The 19245-nt window shown below is 35.5% G+C and overlaps 1 protein-coding gene and 1 pseudogene across 1 annotated transcript; one reads left to right on the top strand and one right to left on the bottom strand.

Annotated features, from left to right (window-relative positions):
* The first annotated feature begins 8023 nt into the window (after positions 1 to 8023).
* On the top strand, positions 8024 to 12047 carry LOC107636673 (putative MO25-like protein At5g47540). The gene is made up of 11 exons (XM_016340168.3): positions 8024 to 8539; positions 8738 to 8899; positions 9118 to 9236; positions 9721 to 9795; positions 10241 to 10334; positions 10408 to 10467; positions 10661 to 10729; positions 10871 to 10969; positions 11318 to 11362; positions 11464 to 11566; positions 11643 to 12047. Exons 1-11 carry the CDS (start codon positions 8420 to 8422, stop codon positions 11717 to 11719), a joined length of 1023 nt encoding a protein of 340 aa, XP_016195654.1. The 5' UTR covers positions 8024 to 8419; the 3' UTR covers positions 11720 to 12047.
* Positions 12048 to 17449: 5402 nt separating this feature from the next.
* On the bottom strand, positions 17450 to 18624 carry LOC148578597 (uncharacterized; annotated as a pseudogene).
* Between the last annotated feature and the right edge of the window lie 621 nt (positions 18625 to 19245).

The following is a 19245-nucleotide window of genomic DNA, read 5'->3' as shown; positions in this document are numbered from 1 at the left end:
CCATCTTTTCCACAATGGGTGCTACTCCAACTCTCTCCCTTATATCTTCATTCCTTATTTTATCCAATCGCGTATGACCACTCATCCATCTCAACATCTTCATCTCTGCCACACTCAGCTTATGTTCGTGCTCCCCTTTAGCCGCCCAACACTCCGTACCATACAGCATAGCCGGTCTTATAGCGGTGCGATAGAATTTACCTTTAAATTTTAAAGGCACTTTTTTGTCGCATATAAAACCAGATGCACTCCGCCATTTTGACCAACCTGCTTGGATCCTATGATTTACATCCTGTTCAACCTCTCCATTATCCTGTATGATGCACCCAAGATACTTAAAACTTTTAACTTTTCGTAGGATGTTTTCTCCAATCTTCACCTTTATATTGGGTTTTCCCTTCTCAGATTGAACTTACATTCCATATATTCTGTCTTGCTACGGCTTATGCGCAGACCATACACTTCTAGAGCTTCTCTCCATAACTCCAACTTCTTATTTAGGTCTTCCCTTGACTCTCCCATAAGGACGATATCATCGGCAAAAAGCATGCACCATGGCACAAGCTCTTGGATGTGCTCTGTGAGTATTTCCAAGACTAATGTGAAAAGGTATGGACTTAAGGATGATCCTTGGTGTAATCCTATACCAATAGGGAATTCCTCTGTCACACCACCTTGAGTCTTCACACTAGTTGTAGCCCCATTATACATGTCTTTAATTGCCCGAATATATGCGATCCTTACTCTCCTCTTTTCTAAAACCTTCCATAAGACCTCCCTTGGTACCCTATCATACGTTTTTTCCAAATCAATAAACACCATATGTAGATCCCTTTTATTACTACGATACCTCTCCATCATCCTTCTTAATAGGTATATCGCTTCAGTGGTAGATCTGCCTGGCATAAATCCAAATTGGTTCTCTGTTACTTGTGTCTCTTTTCTCAACCTCCGTTCTATCACCCTTTCCCATAACTTCATAGTATAACTCATAAGTTTAATCCCTCTATAGTTTCCGCAACTTTGTATATCCCCTTTATTCTTGTAGATAGGTACCAAGGTGCTCTTTCTCCACTCATCAGGCATCTTCTTTGACCTTAAAATCTCATTAAAAAGCTTGGTTAACCAGTTGATGCCTTTTTCTCCAAGACCCTTTCAAACCTCAATCGGGATATTATCAGGTCCTACTGCCCTGCCATATTTCATCTGCTTTAGAGCCTCTTTTACCTCGAAGTCTCGAATCCTTCGATAGTACTCAAAGTTTTCATCTTCTTCCCTTGTGCATAATCGACCAAGGCTCGGAAGAGTCTTCTGTCCCTCATTAAATAACTCGTAGAAGTAGCTCTTCCACCTTTCATTAATCTTCTCCTTTTGAGCCAACACCTCTCCATCCTTATCCTTTATACACTTAACCTGATCCAAATCTCTCGTTCTTCTTTCCCGACTCTTTGCGATTCTATATATACATTTTTCTCCTTCTTTCGTGCCCAAAGACTGGTAGAGACCCTCATATGCTCTTGTTCTTGCTTTACTTACAGCCACTTTTGTCTCTTTCTTAGCCGCCTTATATTTTTCCCAGTTATCTGCATTGCGGCATAAAGACCACTCTTTAAAGCATTTCCTTTTTATCTTTATCTTTTCTTGTATACCCGCATTCCACCACCAGGACTCCTTGTCTCTTGGTCCTATTCCTTTAGATTCACCAAAACTTTCTTTTGCTGTTCTTCTAATAACTTCTGCCATCTCCCTCCACATCTCTTCCGCGCTTCCATTCCCATCCCACTTTGCCTCTTCTCCTACCCGTCTTAGGAAGCTTCTTTGTTCCTCACATTTCATCCGCCACCACCTCGTCCTTGGGTTCTTTGTATGATGTCTTTTCCTCAACTTTTGCTCAACGCGAAAATCCATGACGAGCACCCTATGTTGTGTTGTCAAACTCTCTCCCGGGATAATTTTACAGTTAATGTAAAATTTCTGGTCGACTCTCCTCAACAAGAAGAAGTCGATTTGAGAGATTGTCATGCCACTTTTATAGGTTATAAGATGTTCGTCTCTCTTTTTAAAATATGTATTTGCGATGAGAAGATCAAAAGTTAAGGAAAAGTCCAAAATAGTTTTACCCTCGGCATTGATCACTCTGAAACCATGGCCTCCGTGAATACTCCCATATCCAGTCACTTCTCTCCCAACATGGCCATTTAAATCTCCTCCTAAGAAAATCTTATCTCCCAAAGGTATGCCTTGAACCAAACTCTCTAGATCCTCCTAAAATCTTATCTTGTGTTGTTCGTCCGAACCCACTTGCGGTGCATAGGCGCTAATCACATGGAAAGCACCTCCCTCCACCACAAGTTTGATAGAGATGATCCGATCTCCCACCCTCTTGACATCCGCTACGTCCTTCTTCCACTGCTTATCCACAATTATTCCAACCCCATTCCTATTCTTCACCTTTCCTGTATACCAAAGTTTGAAACCAGAAATATCCAACTCCCTAGCCTTTGCACCAACCTATTTCGTTTCTTGTAGGTACATATTGTTAATCTTTCTCCTTGTCATGGTGTCCACCACCTCCATGGACTTTCCTGTTAGAGTGCCTATGTTTCATGTCCCAAATCTCAACCTTCTGTCGCTTCGACCTTTACCTTTTACTTTGTGAACTAGCTTATTTACCATTGTCTGTTCACGAAAACGCGAGAACCCTTGCTCATTTAACACTACATCCGGGCACCGATGCAGCGGCTCTTGCTTTGACACCGTACTCGAGCCATACGGTGTGTTGCTTCCGGGCAACGACCTAGCTTTAGTGCAATAATGTCTTTGATTCATGTCATGAGGGTTCGGCTATATTTTTATGTTGGTTACCGAAGACCTAACACAACCCTCCTCCTTTATCCGGGTTTGGGACCGGCTATGTACTGCAAGTGTAACATAGGCGGAGTTTAATAATGTGATTTATATAATATGTTAACCACTATATTCTGGGACGATTTATGCATGAAGAGTTTCTGAGAAATAACACATAAATCGTCCCAAAGTTACCAGCTTTACCAATTGTATGTAAATCGTCCCAGACTAGAAGAATTTACGTGGTTTCAGGCAAAAACACAAGATCCTGCCACGATTTATGTATAAGTTGTAACCCCAATACCCTGCCACGATTTATGTATCAACTGTAATCTCCAGCACTACACGATTTATATTCTAGTAACACCCCTTAAGACCCAACCACGAGTTACCCACAATTTTTAATATTGCATACAAAAATCTTCATTTTCACCCTATCTAAACATTCAGTGACAAAGTTGGAGAGAAAGAGAGCCCGCCGCAGTGGGAAAAGAGGCATTGAGTGACCGCGTCTGGTGTACATTAGTGGAGGGAGGAGCATTAAGAATATCAAATTAAATAAAAATAATATTAAAAGAGAATACTGAAATTAAATAAAATCAAAAGAAAACGTATAGGTAGACAATGAAAATACTAAACAATGTGAACAATAGATATATCAGATGTTCATTTCACTAGGTGTACGGATGGTTATTCTAATTTTAAGATTTAAGTGGGTAATTTGGAGGTGTAATGTGTTTTTATTTGATTGGTGATTGTTCATGTTGTTCAAGAAAGTTATTGGTCATCTAGCATAACTTAAATTTTTATATGACCATATCCCAGTCGGTTTATATACAACTACGTACTTGTACATATTCTGGGTGCAACCATGTTTTTTTAGGAAAAGTATAGGTAGACAATGAAAATACTAAACAATGTGAATAATAAATATATCGGATGTTCAATTCATTAGGTGTGCGGATGATTATCCTAATATTAAGATTTAGGTAGATAATTTAGGAGTATAATATGTTTTTACTTTATTTGGTCAATTTTAAAGCTCATTGTTCACAAAAATCATTGTCTACTTAGCAAAGTCTTTTTTTTTTAACATAAACAAATCAAAATTTCTTAATACTGAAATATTAAGAGAGAGTTTAGGATTCAAGATTCATAAAAAAAATTAATATAAAATTTTTAATACTCATTATTCATATAATTTTTTTAATTATTTTATTTATACATATTTTTTTATAAAAAAATTGTTATTTTTTATTTGATTTTGTATATTTTTACTGTATATTCTTAAATTAATATGTATTTTATTTACTATTGTTATTTGTTTATAATATAAATTATTTATTCTATTAGAAAGATTAAATTAAATAAAAATAATATTAAAAGAGAGTATTGAAATTAAATAAAATCAAAATTTTTTAATATTGAAATATTAAGAGAGAGTTTATGGTTTAAGATTCATATAAAAAAAATTAATATAGAATTTTTAATGCTCATTTTTCATATAATTTTTTTAATTATTTTTATTTATACATATTTTTTATAAAAAAAATTGTTATTTTTTAGTTAGTTTTGTATATTTTTACTGTATATTCTTAAATTAGTATGTACTTTACTTATTATTGTCATTTGTTTATAATATAAATTATTTATTTCAATTAAAAGATTAAATTAAATAAAAAATACTAAATTTTAACATATAATTTATTTTTTTAATTGAGAGAAAAAATATTAAAAAAATATAATTTTGGTTAATATAAATTCATGTTTTTTTGAGTAATATAAATTTAAGTAAAAAAAGCACATAGAATTTAAATTATTAAACAAAATTATATGTTAAAATTTAGTATTTTTTAATTATAATTTTTTAGTACTCTCTTTTAATATTATTTTTATTTAATTTGATATTTTAATGCTCCTTCTCCTACTGCTGTATGTCAGATGCCCGGCTCTCTTCCTTCTCAATCTTATCGCTAAATGCTTAGATAGAGTGAAAATGGAGGTTTTTGTGTGCAACGTTAAGAGTTGTGGGTAATTCATAGTTGGGTCTTATGGTGTGCTACTCGAACATAAATTGTAGTAGAATACTAGGGTCACAGTTGATACATAAATCGTGGCAGGATGTTGGAATTACAACTTACACATAAATCGTGGCAGGATATTGTATTTTTGCCTGAAACCACTAAATCCTACTAGCCTAGGACGATTTACATACAATTGGTAAAATTAACAATTTTGAGATGATTTATGTATTATTCCTCAAAAGTCATTTATGCATAAATCGTCTCACAGTGTAGTGGTTAATATATTATATAAACCACATTCTGCTGACACAATTTATATATTAATAGAATTAGGGTATTCACTTTCAAAAATTGCTTTAGGAAATTTGAATAATTTTAAAACTTGTTTAATTTATTTAAATAAAAATGCCTCAAGTACCGTCGAAATCCTAGTTTCTAGACGACCATCTTTGCAGCCGACAATAGCTAGTCTTGAGAAACATTCATTTCTCTATTTTTCCATCAATTTTAAGTTTTTAACCAACAAATTTAATTATTTCACAAATTTTTTTCCATCTGTAACTAACCTATTTTGTTAAGTATGATGATTAACTAATTTTAAATTTTTTGTAGGAGCTATTCGAATAAAAATGTTAAAAATATTTTTCTTTTATAAAGATGTTTTATAAAAAATGTAATTTATTTATTAGGTCACATTTTAAATAAGAACACATTTTTATAATTATTAAAATCTAATTTTATAATTTATTATTTAAAGATAAAAAAATCACATAAAAATAATTATAAAATTTATTAGAATATCTACCATTTTTTTACCTCCCTCTTCATGAATGCTTTTATTGTCTTTTATGAAGACAATTTCTCTAAATTCTCAAGTATGTCAACTAATATGAAATTTACTTTTTATGATGTATCAACTTTTAATTGAATATTATCTTAATTTGATAACTAATTATACTTGAGTTATTCTAAATTAATTAGAATTAATATTTTAACTATAATAAAATTATTTTGTAATTAAGTTATTATTTAAAATAATTGATTATATAATTTCTTAAAATATTAATAACCAAATTTTATTTCCTAAATTATTCTCTCTTAAAATAATATTTATGAGTTTTTGTTACTTTTGAGTAGTGAGTATCTCATATTTGTCATGAAATATTATGACAGTAACTAAAATTTGATATTTTGTCACATACAATATTTTCTTTGACCTTTGAATCACAAGTTTATAATGGTCCCTTTAGCAAAACCGTTACTTTTCATGACCTTTAAATCAGAAGTTTATAATAATTCCTTTAGCAAATCCATTTTTTCTCTTTTTTCAAAAATGACAAATCAAATCATAATTCAGTCAAAACTCAGTGCCAGAATCATTATTAATATTTTAAGAAATTATATAGTCATCTATTTTAAATAATAATTTAATTATAAAATAATTTTATTATGATTAAGATATTAAAGTCTAATTAAATTAAAGTAACTCAAGTTATAACTTATAAATATAGTTAATTATTAGATTAAGATAACATCTAATTAAAAATTAATACATTATAAAAAATAAATTATATATTATTTTAAAGAGAATCAAATAAAATTCACCTAGTTTTTATTCTCTATTGGCATGATATAATATCAAATATTTACTTTATTAAATGAAAATAAAATTTCATATTTTAGGTAATAAATTATATATAGGAATTAGATTCTAAAATGTTAAACAAACATTAAAAATAAAATATTTTTATAAATAATATTCATAAATAAAATAAAATTTCTCAAAATAAACGCCCACTTTTAAAGTACATCTTTTATCACTTGTGATTTGTGAAGTCAAAAAAAGAATCCCTAATTAAATTTTCTGTTTTAGTGGATGACGCCCGCCGGCCCCCGGCGGTTAAGTTAATAAGAACTTTTTGTTCTTATGCTGTTAGCCTGTTACTACAAAATAAATAATTCTTGTTAGTTCAGGGAGAATAAAACTTCGTTTCTTTTTTTTTTTTTTTAATTTAAAAGCTTTTGTGGGAAATTTAGCTTCTTCCGCATTAGCATTTTGCAACAAATAAATATTGACTGATGGTTATATTTTCATGTGAAAACAATAATAAAAAATTGTAAAATAATTTAATAAATTTAAATAAAATATATGATATAATACTATATATCTATTATTTTAGTTATTATTTTTACATATTAACATAATTTATTTACTTATTTTTTCTATTTTTTAAGATTATTTAGAAGTTTTAACATTGTCAAAAAATTTTGCACGTAAAAAAGTTATTGAAAAACGTTTTACAATAATTGTGATAATATTAATAGATAATCATTAGCTTATCATGATTAAAGAAAACTCAATTGTTATAAATAATATTATTTAAATACAGCCAGGAGAAAAGATCGTAATATAAATTTCTAATTTTATACCTTGCTTGAAGTTTTCCGTTTTATACAAATTAATCTATAAGATCAGAGATTAATAGTTAAATTGGTTTTTAAAAAATAATTCGTTATTTAAATTTATTTTAAAAAATTTTATTAATCAAATTAATTTTTTAAAATTATAAATTAATTATTTTCATGTTTTAATCATTTAATTAATAATTTTTGTCAATAATTAATAATATAAAATATTAACTTATATCATACATGATATTTAAAATATTTAATATTTAATTAAATATTAAATAAATATATTTATAAAAATTTATTAATTTAGTTTTATTAAGTTATATTAGGATTATAATTTATATATTTAAAAAATAAATTGAATTGATAAATTTGTATAAATATATTTATTTAATGTTCAATTAGACATATTAGATATAACATATATTATGAGTTAATATTTTATATTATTAATTAAATAATAAAAAATAAAAATAATTAATTTATAATATTTAAAAAATTGATTTAATTAATAAATTTAAAATATTTATTTTTTAAGAAATAATTCGACCATTAAAGATCAACTAACCTTGGCCTTTAGCAGGTAGTTATAACTTATAAACTTATAATAAGTAGTCACTTACCCTTTCCAATGAATTCTATAAAAGAAACGAAGTTTAAAACTTTAAATAAACAAAATAAAGTTAGTCAGGAAGAATATCCTTTCGGCTTTTAATTGAGATTTGGTGGTGGGGTTATTTGACTACTTGGGTAGGCCAAGGAACGAAAAAAGAGAAGAAAAGGGAAAGAAACTAGACACGTGTGAGGGCAAAAGTGTAAATTAAAACGAAGTATCTTTGATCATCTCGATTCTGTAGAGTAGTTGGGAGCAAACTGGAGAGAAGCACAAAACACAATTAACAGAGTGAGGTCCATAATGTGGAAAGCATGTTAGCGTCATAGCAGAGGAGAATCCAATTTGGGAATCGCAAACCCTAATCGACTTACTCATTTAGAAACAGGGGAAAAGGAAAAATACAAAAATAGGACTCTGCGTCTCAAAACCCAAAGGGGCCCGAAGGGGCTCTTCGCCGGAGGTGGTGGTTCGGTCGGAGCCGCCGCCGCCGCCGCCGCCACTACCTCCGGATTCACCGAAGATGAAGAGCCTCTTCAAGAACAAGCCTCGCACTCCCGCCGATATCGTTCGCCACACTAGGGATCTTCTTCGCTCCCTCGAACGCGCTCCCGATGTACGTGATCCAAAGCGCGATGACAAGGTTAGTGATCTCGCCAATGTGCTTTCGTTCTTTTACTTCGGTACTTTGCTACTGCTTCTGTTATATCGAAGTTCAATTCTGATACTACTAAGGTTCAGTTTATGCGTAACATATTTGATCGTTTTAGCTGAATATGCCTGCTCGTGTCACCGATCATATGATTTAATGGCTTCTAATGTGTGATGCTTCTATCGGCAGATGTCGGAGTTATTTAAAAATATCAGGGAGCTGAAATCGATTCTTTATGGAGACAGTGAATCTGAACCTGTGGCAGAAGCTTGTGCGCAGTTGACTCAGGAATTCTTCAATGAAGACACACTGCGAGTACTTATCAAGTGTCTCCCCAAATTAAACTTGGAGGTAAAGTCGCAATTTCATGATAGGGCTCTGGAGTCCTGATATTTGCAGTTTGGTAAACTAATTCTTTAGATTGTTAGCACCGTCCATTATTCATATGTTCGCCATTTTTAATGCTTGCATGATAGGTTAAATCCGGACACAAACAATTACCAGGATGCTATGCTGGGGTTATTTAACGTAACAATGTTGATTTATCTTCATACTGTGGGCTTTTGCAGGCTAGAAAAGATGCTACTCAGGTGGTTGCAAATTTACAGAGGCAACAGGTTCAGTCTAAGTTGATTGCGTCTGATTACTTGGAGAAAAACTTGGATCTTATGGATAGTTTGATATCTGGGTATGACACTGTTGGATGAATACTTTGGTTTGGTAATGTTTGTTGTAGATTTCTTTCTAGTCTATGCGTGGATTCCCCATGCCCAGATTGGCCAAATAAACTGAAATATGGGTTTATAAGTCTTAAGTCTCAACGATAACAACAGTTAACTGTGATAAATGGTAAGGTTACCGCTGGTAACTGGGTGGTCACAAGCTATAGTCACAGTAATAGCTGCTCTGTCCATTCAAAGAGGAAAGCATAATTTTGGCCCTCCACCAACTGTGCATTGTTGGATACAGTGTGCTGTACTGCCATTTTAACAATTGAATTTAGTTTTGGTAAAATAGACTTGGCGAAACAATCACATACTTACCATATTGTATGTGTTCTAAGTGAAAGTTGGCCATGTGTTGTAACCATTATATGTGTGTGACTTGTTCTGTTTCTTAACGTGCTTCTTGTGAAATTAATGTGCTATTCACTAATAGTAATTTCTTTTTAGCTATGAAAACACAGACATGGCCTTACACTATGGTGCAATGTTAAGGGAGTGCATAAGACACCAGGTTGTTGCAAGGTAAGGAAAAAGAAGTTAATTTTATTTATTTATTTTTTCTTTGCATCCCACCATGGGTTCATTTGTGTGTGTGTGTGTGTGTGTGTGTGTGTGTGTGTGTGTGTGTGTGTAACTTTCAAGCTTAAGGTAATTAAATGTGACAACTGGAAACTCAATCATTTTGGTTAGGGGTTGTAATCTATGTTTGAGTAGTCTGATGGCTTAAAGTACCTGGGTGCTTTTAGTTCCTGGATTTTTTTACATAAAATTGCATCTCAGAGTTTTATGTTTAATCCCAAATAAGAAGGGTATTGTGTTGGAAGCTCATAAATAGCTGAAGAATATAAGTAGATTTGTCTAGTTTTTAATTTTGTATTATTACTTATAAAAAATTATCTATGTAGATAGTTAAGCACAGATCCTTTCATTTGTACTGCTGCTACAATTCTTCTTTGTTTTATCTCAGATATGTTTTGGATTCGCCAAATATGAAGAAGTTCTTTGACTACATTCAACTGCCAAATTTTGACGTAGCTGCAGATGCAGCAGCAACTTTTAAGGTAAATTTTATTATTCGCTCCCATGAGCTTCTTTAAACAAATATAAATAATATTTTATGTCATTTTGCTGCAGGAACTCTTGACAAGACATAAATCTACTGTAGCTGAGTTCCTTAACAAGAACTACGATTGGGTAGGTTCCCCTGCCACTCTCATATTAAGAAGAAATTTTCGGTGTGTGTCTGTGTGTGTTTTCTTGACACTTTCTTCTTGTTTCTATATGCTTTATTGTGGCTGTTGTTGCCTATTATATCTTGATGCGCTTTATTTTATATCTGTCTTCCTGAATATGTTCTTTTACTAACCATTGTATTATCTGTTTTCAGTTTTTCGCTGAATATAACTCCAAGCTGTTGGAATCTTCCAACTATATTACAAGGCGTCAAGCTGTGAAGGTATGATAAAAAGTTCTGGTGCAATCACTGTTTTTCCTATCCAATGATTGCAATTCCCTGTATTTCTGTATATCTTGTGTTTTTCCTTGTTGCATTGATGCATATATATGTTTGTTGAGTGCGTTTCTTTCTCTTTCACAGTTGTTAGGAGATATGCTACTTGATCGATCAAATTCAGTTGTAATGACACGATATGTCAGCTCAAGAGACAACCTGAGGATTTTAATGAATCTTTTAAGAGTATGATCCTTTCTGTAAATCTTTATACTGTGACCTTCGTCCTGCTTTCCTACTACCTTGCCTGTGTCCTTTCCATTCTCCAGTAAAAACAAAAGAAAAAAGATATTATGCAAGCCTCAATATATAATTACATATAATGTGCTGACGTAGGATTATTCAATTGCTGTTTTTGAATGGGAAGATGTATCTGTTTTGCCAAAATATCTTAGGCCTTCAAATTATTGTGGCGATTCATCCTTGCCTAGTATTACTATTTTCTAGTCAGTTGAACGCTGAACAGAAAGTTTTGAATTTAGATATATTTTGATACAGGCATTTAATAGGTCATTGCTATATATCTTTCTGTAGGAGTCAAGCAAGAGCATACAAACAGAAGCATTTCATGTTTTCAAGGTACTATAATTATACAAAGGCACACGTTTTTAAATGTTCATTTGTAACCATATTCTTGCCAAGTTTTTCTTCTTTGTATTGATGTGCCATTGTTGTAACAGCTATTTGTTGCAAATCAAAAGAAACCAGCTGACATCGTGGGCATACTTGTTACAAACAGAAGCAAGCTTCTGAGGTTATTGGGTGACTTAAAACTCGATAAAGGTATTGTAGGGAATTTACAGCACTTGTTTTTACTGAATCATGTTCCCATGATCACATTTATTGGAATTTTGTGCAGAGGACGAACAGTTTGAAGCTGACAAAGCACAAGTTATGAAGGAAATTGCTGCTCTGGAACCTAAGGATCGCCCTTGAGCTTAAGATAGTGTCAAGTGGCAGATTGTGTTGTGGCATTTTGCTTACTGAAATGTCTCTTGCTATAGTTTTTTAAGTGTCCATCGACTTGAGACGAGCTCTTCACTCAAATTTCAATGATTCCATTCTGTAATTTAATTTCCATTTTGTAAATTAACTGACAAATAAGTTGCTAAAATGAGCCACAACTAGAACTAGGGTATGGGGCTATGGGCATTGGTGGTTTTAGAAAGATGTGGGCAGCAGCCTGCCTTGACTCCTTTACTATCAATTTTTGAGTTTATAAATTGTTGGAGCTGGAGGTCATGCAATCTTTGACCGTCTACAAGTTTGTGACTTATTGAACCTGAATGATGGCTGTTTCTGGTGTCTGCGTACTTCACGGTCAACACACTAGCTGCTCAAAGCCTCAAACCAGATCAGGCCTTTTAGCATGCGTTGCAAATCTTAAATAATTTGGTTGGGGTTTCCGTTGCGCATTGGAAAGGGCGCAACTCAATAGACCAACGGGGCCGTGGCGGTGGAGGCGTTAGCAACAAGTTTCATTAAATTAAACAAGTCTGTTCAAGAGGTAAAAAAATGAAATGAAATGAAAAGAAAAGGACAGGACTGGACTGTGCTGGAGAAGTGGCGCGAAAGTTATTGTTGTACACTAATTTTGCATATTCTTTGATTAATAGGTACTGTAATAATCAAAATTAAAGTCACCGTAATCAGCGGTTGATGAATGAAGGTAGTCGCTGTATGGAAGATTGGAAGCCTTTTGTTGGGGCATTTTCCATTCCAGACGATACCATATGCATCTTCCTTTTCTCCTCTATACTTCCCTAGGACTATCATACCCTTCCGTTTACTACTGCCACTGCAAATCTGCAATGACACTTGTATGATTGTAGCTGCAAATAAAACTTGCTTCCAACAAATGGTACACGATGATCCAATAATATAATGCACGGGAAAGGAGGACCCCTATCATTTCATGTAAAATAGGGGCAATTATGGATTTGCCTAAAATAAAATAAAGAAGAAAGTGACAATTAGATTTTTGAGAATTTCGATCTAAGACTAATTAGTCTTTGAATAAAAGAAAAGTATTAATTAGGTCTTCTATGATAGTAAATAATTTTTTTTTTGAACAATGGAGCTCTACACAACACAGTGGAGCGACAAAAAAACAAACAAACATGTAAAGCCAAAAACAGAAAACTATCCCTAGTGTCATCTCCGGCATTGCTATCAACAACAAAAGAGATCCAAACTATTTCACTCTATAACTGATTAAAGATTTCTGGAACACCTCATCTGCACCCCCTTTCTTGTTGTTGAAAATTCGCCCGTTCCTCTCTAGCCAAACGTTCCAAATAATCGAAAAAAAGCATATGAGCCACTTGTTGCGCTCTCCCTTCCTGTTAGCAACACCTGTCCAGCTCTCAAAGTGTTATTTTAGTGAATCCGGAATAGACCACAATATTCCAAAGTCAAATAGCCATTGACACCACACCTGCCAAGTAAACTCACAGCCTAGAAACAAGTGTTGAATATGTTCAACGTCTTTTTTACACAAAACACATATGTTATCACCATGACTAATAATGCCCAGCCTATGCAGTCTTTCTTTTGTATTTACTCTTCTTATCAAAGTAAACCAAATAAATAACTCCACTCGTGACGGAGGCAAACCTTTCCAAATGGTTCTGGTGAAGCTATAACTGGTTATTTCCTCCGAGAGAGTTTCTGACTGCATCACCTACACAAAAGAGTTAGTTGAAAATATACCTTTTTTGTCGAACTTCCAAACAACTTTGTCTTGCTTATCATATGCTAGCTTAATAGGCCTTAGAGCCTCATGCAATTGATCCACTGATTCCATCTCCCATTGGTATAACTCTCGCCTCCACTGGAAGTTCCAGATCCACTCTAACTCATCCCAAAACCCACAATCCCCTATGACAGATCCTTTTTGGTTTGAAACAGAGAAAAGTCTCGAAAAACTCATCTTTAACAAACCACTTTGTAGCCAAACATCTTCCCAGAATCGAGTCCTCCTTCCGTCACCCACATCCATAGACAACTCCGCAATCATCTTATCTTTCACATTACTATCCCTAACCTGCAGCTGACAGATATCCTTCCATGGACCCCCTCTAGTAGGTAATGTCTGAGCCGATAACATCACATTGGGGTTCAAGTCATAGCAAGAGCACATGACCTTCTTCCATAATGGACACTCCTCTTTTGAAAACTGCTACCATCACTTGAAAAGAAGTGCAGTGTTTCTAATTATGGCGTCACCTATCTCCAACCCACCTTCCTTTTTAGGGGCCTGAACCACCTCCCACTTAACTAGCGCCAACCCATTTCTACCTTCCTCCTTGCTCCACAAGAATCTCCTCTGCAACGATATCAACTTTTTTGCTACTACCTTCGGTATCTTATACAGGCTCAAGTAGTACACTGGCAAGCTATTTAACACAGATTTAATAAGGACAAGCTTACCCGCTTTATTGAGTACTTTTGCCTTCCACAAGCTAAGCTTCTCCTCAACCTTTTCAATTATCGGTTTCCAAGTCTTGACCAGTCTTGGGTTCGCTCCTAAAGAAATGCCAAGATATCTGACTGAAAGGCTAGCCTTCTTGCATCCCAATAAGTTGCACATGTTGTAAGTCCATTGCTGTTCACAGTTGATTGGGATTAAACTTGATTTATCAAAGTTAATAGTTAACCCTGACATCATCTCAAACCACCTTAGCAACCTGGCATAGTTTCTGATGGTCTCCTCCTCTGGTGAACAGAATAAAACAGTGTCGTCTGCAAACTGTAGGTGTGATAACTCTATATTGTCCTTTCCAATCAGTAGTGGCAAAATACGTTTGTTCCTGACTGCCTCCCCTATCATCCTATGCAGAATATCAACAACCAGAACAAACAAAAATGGAGATAGTGGATCACCTTGTCTCAAACCCCTCTCCATCTTAAAAGGTTTAGATGGTGAGCCATTTATCAGGATCGACATAGACGATGTACCAACACACTCCTTCACCCATGCCCTCTATCTCTAACCAAAGCCCATCTTCTGTAGCACAATATCCACAAAACTCCATTTCACTCGGTCATAAGCCTTCTGAAAGTCTAATTTAATGATTGACGCTTTCTTCTTTCTCATCTTTAACCAGTGCACTGTTTCACAAGCAATAAGAGCCTCATCATGTATTTTTCAACCCTTCACAAATGCGCTCTGAGTCTCCCCAACTAGACCTGGCATGACTGATTTCATCCTCCTAACCTTCACTTTGGAAATTACCTTGTAAACGCAACCTACCATGCTGATCGGTCGAAGGTCCTTGATCTCCTTAGCTCCAGTAAACTTAGGTGGAAGGGCCACCCAAGTGATATTGGAATCAGAAGGCAATCTTGACGATTGAAAGAAATCCAGAACAATTGTCATGAACTCTGTGCCAATCTCATCCCAGCACTTCTTAATGAAGTTCATGTTATACCCATCACTTTCTGGAGCCTTGGAAGATTCACAATCCCAAACAACTTCTCTAATCTCCTCCATTGTCGGTATTCTCTCCAGAGCTATCAAATCTTCTTCATCAATCCGATTCACCAGTCCGTCCTTAAAACCCACAACCGGTGATCTCTCCCAGTTATACAGATCTTTATAAAAATCTTTGATAGCATTCTTGATTCGAGCTTGATTTCTTATCAATCTTCCGTTAATTACCAGAGCATCAAGTCTATTGTTCCTTCTTCTTGCTAACGCCAAGTTATGGAAGTACCTAATGTTCCTATCCATATCATTCGCATGCCTGGAGCGCAACATCTGCTTCTAGTGTATTTCTTTTCTGACATACCATCTACTGCTTGCAACAGCTTACTAGAGCCTTCTTTCTAGCCTCCACTGTACCATCATAAACTTTATTTCTTGCCAACTCGTCTATCTTCCTGATCTCCTCCTCAAAGCGCTGAATTTTCTTATCCATGTCACTAAATTTGACCTTATGCCTTCTTCCCAAAGGCACCGTTAAAGCCTTCAACTTACCTGTGAACTGTATCTCACCAAGATTCTTCCATTCTTTCCTGACCATACTTAGGAAACCTTCATGTGTAAACCAGGAATCTAAGCTTCGAAATGGACGTGGGCTACCTCTGAAAATGATATCCTCTACTATAATTGGATAGTGATCTGACAGGCCTCTCGGTTCCCCTTTTAACCAAATTTCCGAAAACTCCTCCGTCCATTCTACACTCACTAGAACTCTATCAATGCGACTACAAGAGCAGCCTCTAAACCATGTAAATTTACGATCATTCAACGATAAATCCACTAACTGGATATCTTGTATCCAACTCTTAAAATCTTCTGCAGACGCTGTTAACCTGTCTTGACTTTTCCTCTCTTCAACCTGTATAACCTCATTAAAGTCACTCATGTAGCATATCGGGACTTGACATAAACCAGCTATAAAGCTCAGTTCCTCCCACACAGCAAGTTTTCCCACTCTAGTATGAGCACCATATACCAAGCAGAAAGCACAATGAAAATCATTTTTCAATAGGACTCTTTCAGCACATAACCATCTCTCCCCTTTGTAACAGTTATTCATTCTAAACAACATGACATCCCACATTAACAGCAGCCCCTTGAGGTTCCTTCCGATCCTACATACTCCCACCCGACAGCATCGCTCCCCCAAATACGTACTACATCAAACTTAGCCACAACTTGCATTTTAGACTCAATCAAACCTAACATGTTCAGTTTCTATTTCTTTTTTAGTTCTTTTACCATACTCAACTTACCAACCCCCGTAATCCCCTAACATTCCAAGAGATAAAAATCATATTAAACCTTTATTACACACCTTTTTGAGCTTTTTCGATCTGCACCTTCGTGCCTTTTCTTTTTGCTTTGCCAACCTCCTCTTTTGGGCTAGCACTTCATTCTATTCTTGCAGAATCACCATTATGTCGTCATCTTTGTTGTACTGCACTGCTCTGGATTCTACTGCTAGCTCCCATGCCCTTTGATTTTCGATCATCTGCTCTTCTCTTTCCAGAACCTTTCCACCACTGAGCCCCTGTTGTCTAGTGCCAATATCCACACCTGCCCCATTATTGCCACTGCCTTCATCAAGCCTTGCACCCAACAGAGTCACACCGTCTTCTAATACTTCATCACTGTCTTCAAAGATCCCATCCTGGATGCCTACAACATCCTTCTCCGGTGCTGAATCCGTCTCCTTGGTGTCTCCTTCGAGCCCATCTACCCTGGAGGAACCGAATCCTAACATCACCGGTGAAGAGTTCACTGAGGGCGTTGGGAGGTGGCCCATTGATTCCATAACAGCCACGCAGTTCCCTGCCTCAACATCTATAGCTACACCTATAGCGTCGCGCTCAACCCAACAACGTTCTTGCTCGCCGGCTCGAAGGTCGCCCTTGCCTCGTGGTCTAGTCGTGCCACCAGCATCCAGGTTCACCTCTTCAAAATGGACATTTGCAGCGGCGCACAACCCAGAAGATAGAGGGCACCCATCCGGATGGATCCCAACTCAACCCGGACGCATGATCAAGGCTTCCGTTGCCTCATCAGTGTGAAATGGGCCTGCGGTAGATGAGGAGCAGCCCATTGTCCTTCCTTCATCATATTTGCCAACCGTTTGCTTATTGGGCCAACACTTAAGCCCTTTTTGGTCATGTTTTTCCTCCAACAGCAACCTTTGTTCAGCCCATCAAAACCATAATCACAACTAACCATTTTTTTTCAGATTCAGCATCAATAACCAAATTATGATATCTCTTGAACTCAGCAATTCCTTTGTAATAGCATCCTTCGTTACTCGTGGAGTTTTAAAGTCAATTGAATTGCAATAACTCCATTCATTCAAAATATTTTCAGGAATTACCAATCTACTCTTATTAGCTTCTTCCTCCCTTGGCACTGCCATCACCCCATCAACCACCGGATCTCTGCTTGCCACTGGCGCTATCGAGCTCAAACTGCTTGTACCCAAGATCTCGCATGCTTTTGGGGGTCCAGGTTTACTAACGTCCTCAAACTTACACTGCAATCCATGACTCTCGTGTCCAACCTCTTTAACTAGGACGTTGAATCTACTAGTACCAATTGTGATGTGAATCTACTCGTTGATAATGTCCATAATACAAGTGTCAATCTGTACTCGTCCCACACCAAAAGAGAGGCATGATTTCGTGGCTTCGTCACACCCAACAACTTCCCCCCATTGACTTCCTATCAGCTTGAACATCTCCACTGACCACGTATGCAAAGGAACACCAAAACACTCTAGCCATACCCTTCGAGTTTCACTACGCTCCTCCTCATCCCATCTCCATACGCTATGGAAAAACTTCAAGATATTGTTCATTTTGAACATGTAGGCTTTTTCAGTACTGAATATACTATCAAAAGTCAGGAGTGCTTTGTACGCTCCTAGTTCTCGTACTTCCATGACTTGTGGTAAATTCTTTCCAGTCATGATCTTCAGAGACTTATAGTCAATAGCCTTAGTCATACCACCTATTAAACTTCTCTGCAACCAGACCAGGTTCTCTTTTGCCACAGGCACTTCCATCTTCTTCGTCCACCCGTTGCCGTGGGGGGTCTCCTTTTTTTTCCTCTTTCCTCAACTCTTTCACAATTCTCCCTAGAACCCTTTGGCTATCCTCATGTTGAGGATGGACTTTAACCGTATTCTGGACGTCAGGTGCCTCATGGTGTCTCTTAATATACGTCACTTCATTCATACGTCGATACCGAGCTTCTCCTACCGAAACAACCTTACCTCGTAACCTCATTCTATTCATTTCCGTAATAGCCTTCATAACTCCACCCTTTGTTGTATACCGGATGAATGCAAAAATGTATGTTTTTCCATTTTTTTGATTTTGTGATAAGTAGATATCATTTATGCGTCTAGTCCAGTTGAACAAATGATATAGCTCTTTCTTTGATATATCTTCAAGAAGATGTTCTACAAAGATAGAAAACGACTCGTTTTCCAAATGGTAGTACTCTTCTCGATTCCAAACCCTAGGATCTCTGCTCAAATGCCTAGTTCTACCCCTCCTAGTGTTTCTCACCCCTCTCTCTCTCTCTCTCTCTCTCTCTCTCTCTCTCTCTCTCTCTCTCTCTCTCTCTCTCTCTCTCTCTCTCTCTCTCTAGATTATAGAGATTTAAAATGCACTTTTAAGATATAACCTTACACAAATCATTAGGTGATAGATATGTATATCCTTCTGTCAATGAATAGTGCAAAACGAAACGAAATTGTCTATATATTTCGTTATTTACATTGGTGCGTATCATGTTGCTGTCAAATGAGCATGGAAACGATGTAATTTTGGACAATAAAACATTCGTCATCTTTTGAGTTTCTATATAACCGTTATCAACGACTCTCTATTTATCATGAATTATACTAAAACATGTGACGTTTTGCTTCAAAAGTTGTTATCTACAAAACAATCTTTTATAAATAGACACGTCATAGTAGTTA

The sequence above is a fragment of the Arachis ipaensis genome, chromosome B1 (assembly GCF_059453495.1).
Source record: "Arachis ipaensis isolate K30076 ecotype BB chromosome B1, ASM5945349v1, whole genome shotgun sequence".
Classification (NCBI taxonomy): Eukaryota; Viridiplantae; Streptophyta; class Magnoliopsida; order Fabales; family Fabaceae; genus Arachis; species Arachis ipaensis.
This window is presented reverse-complemented; position numbering and strand designations above follow the sequence as displayed.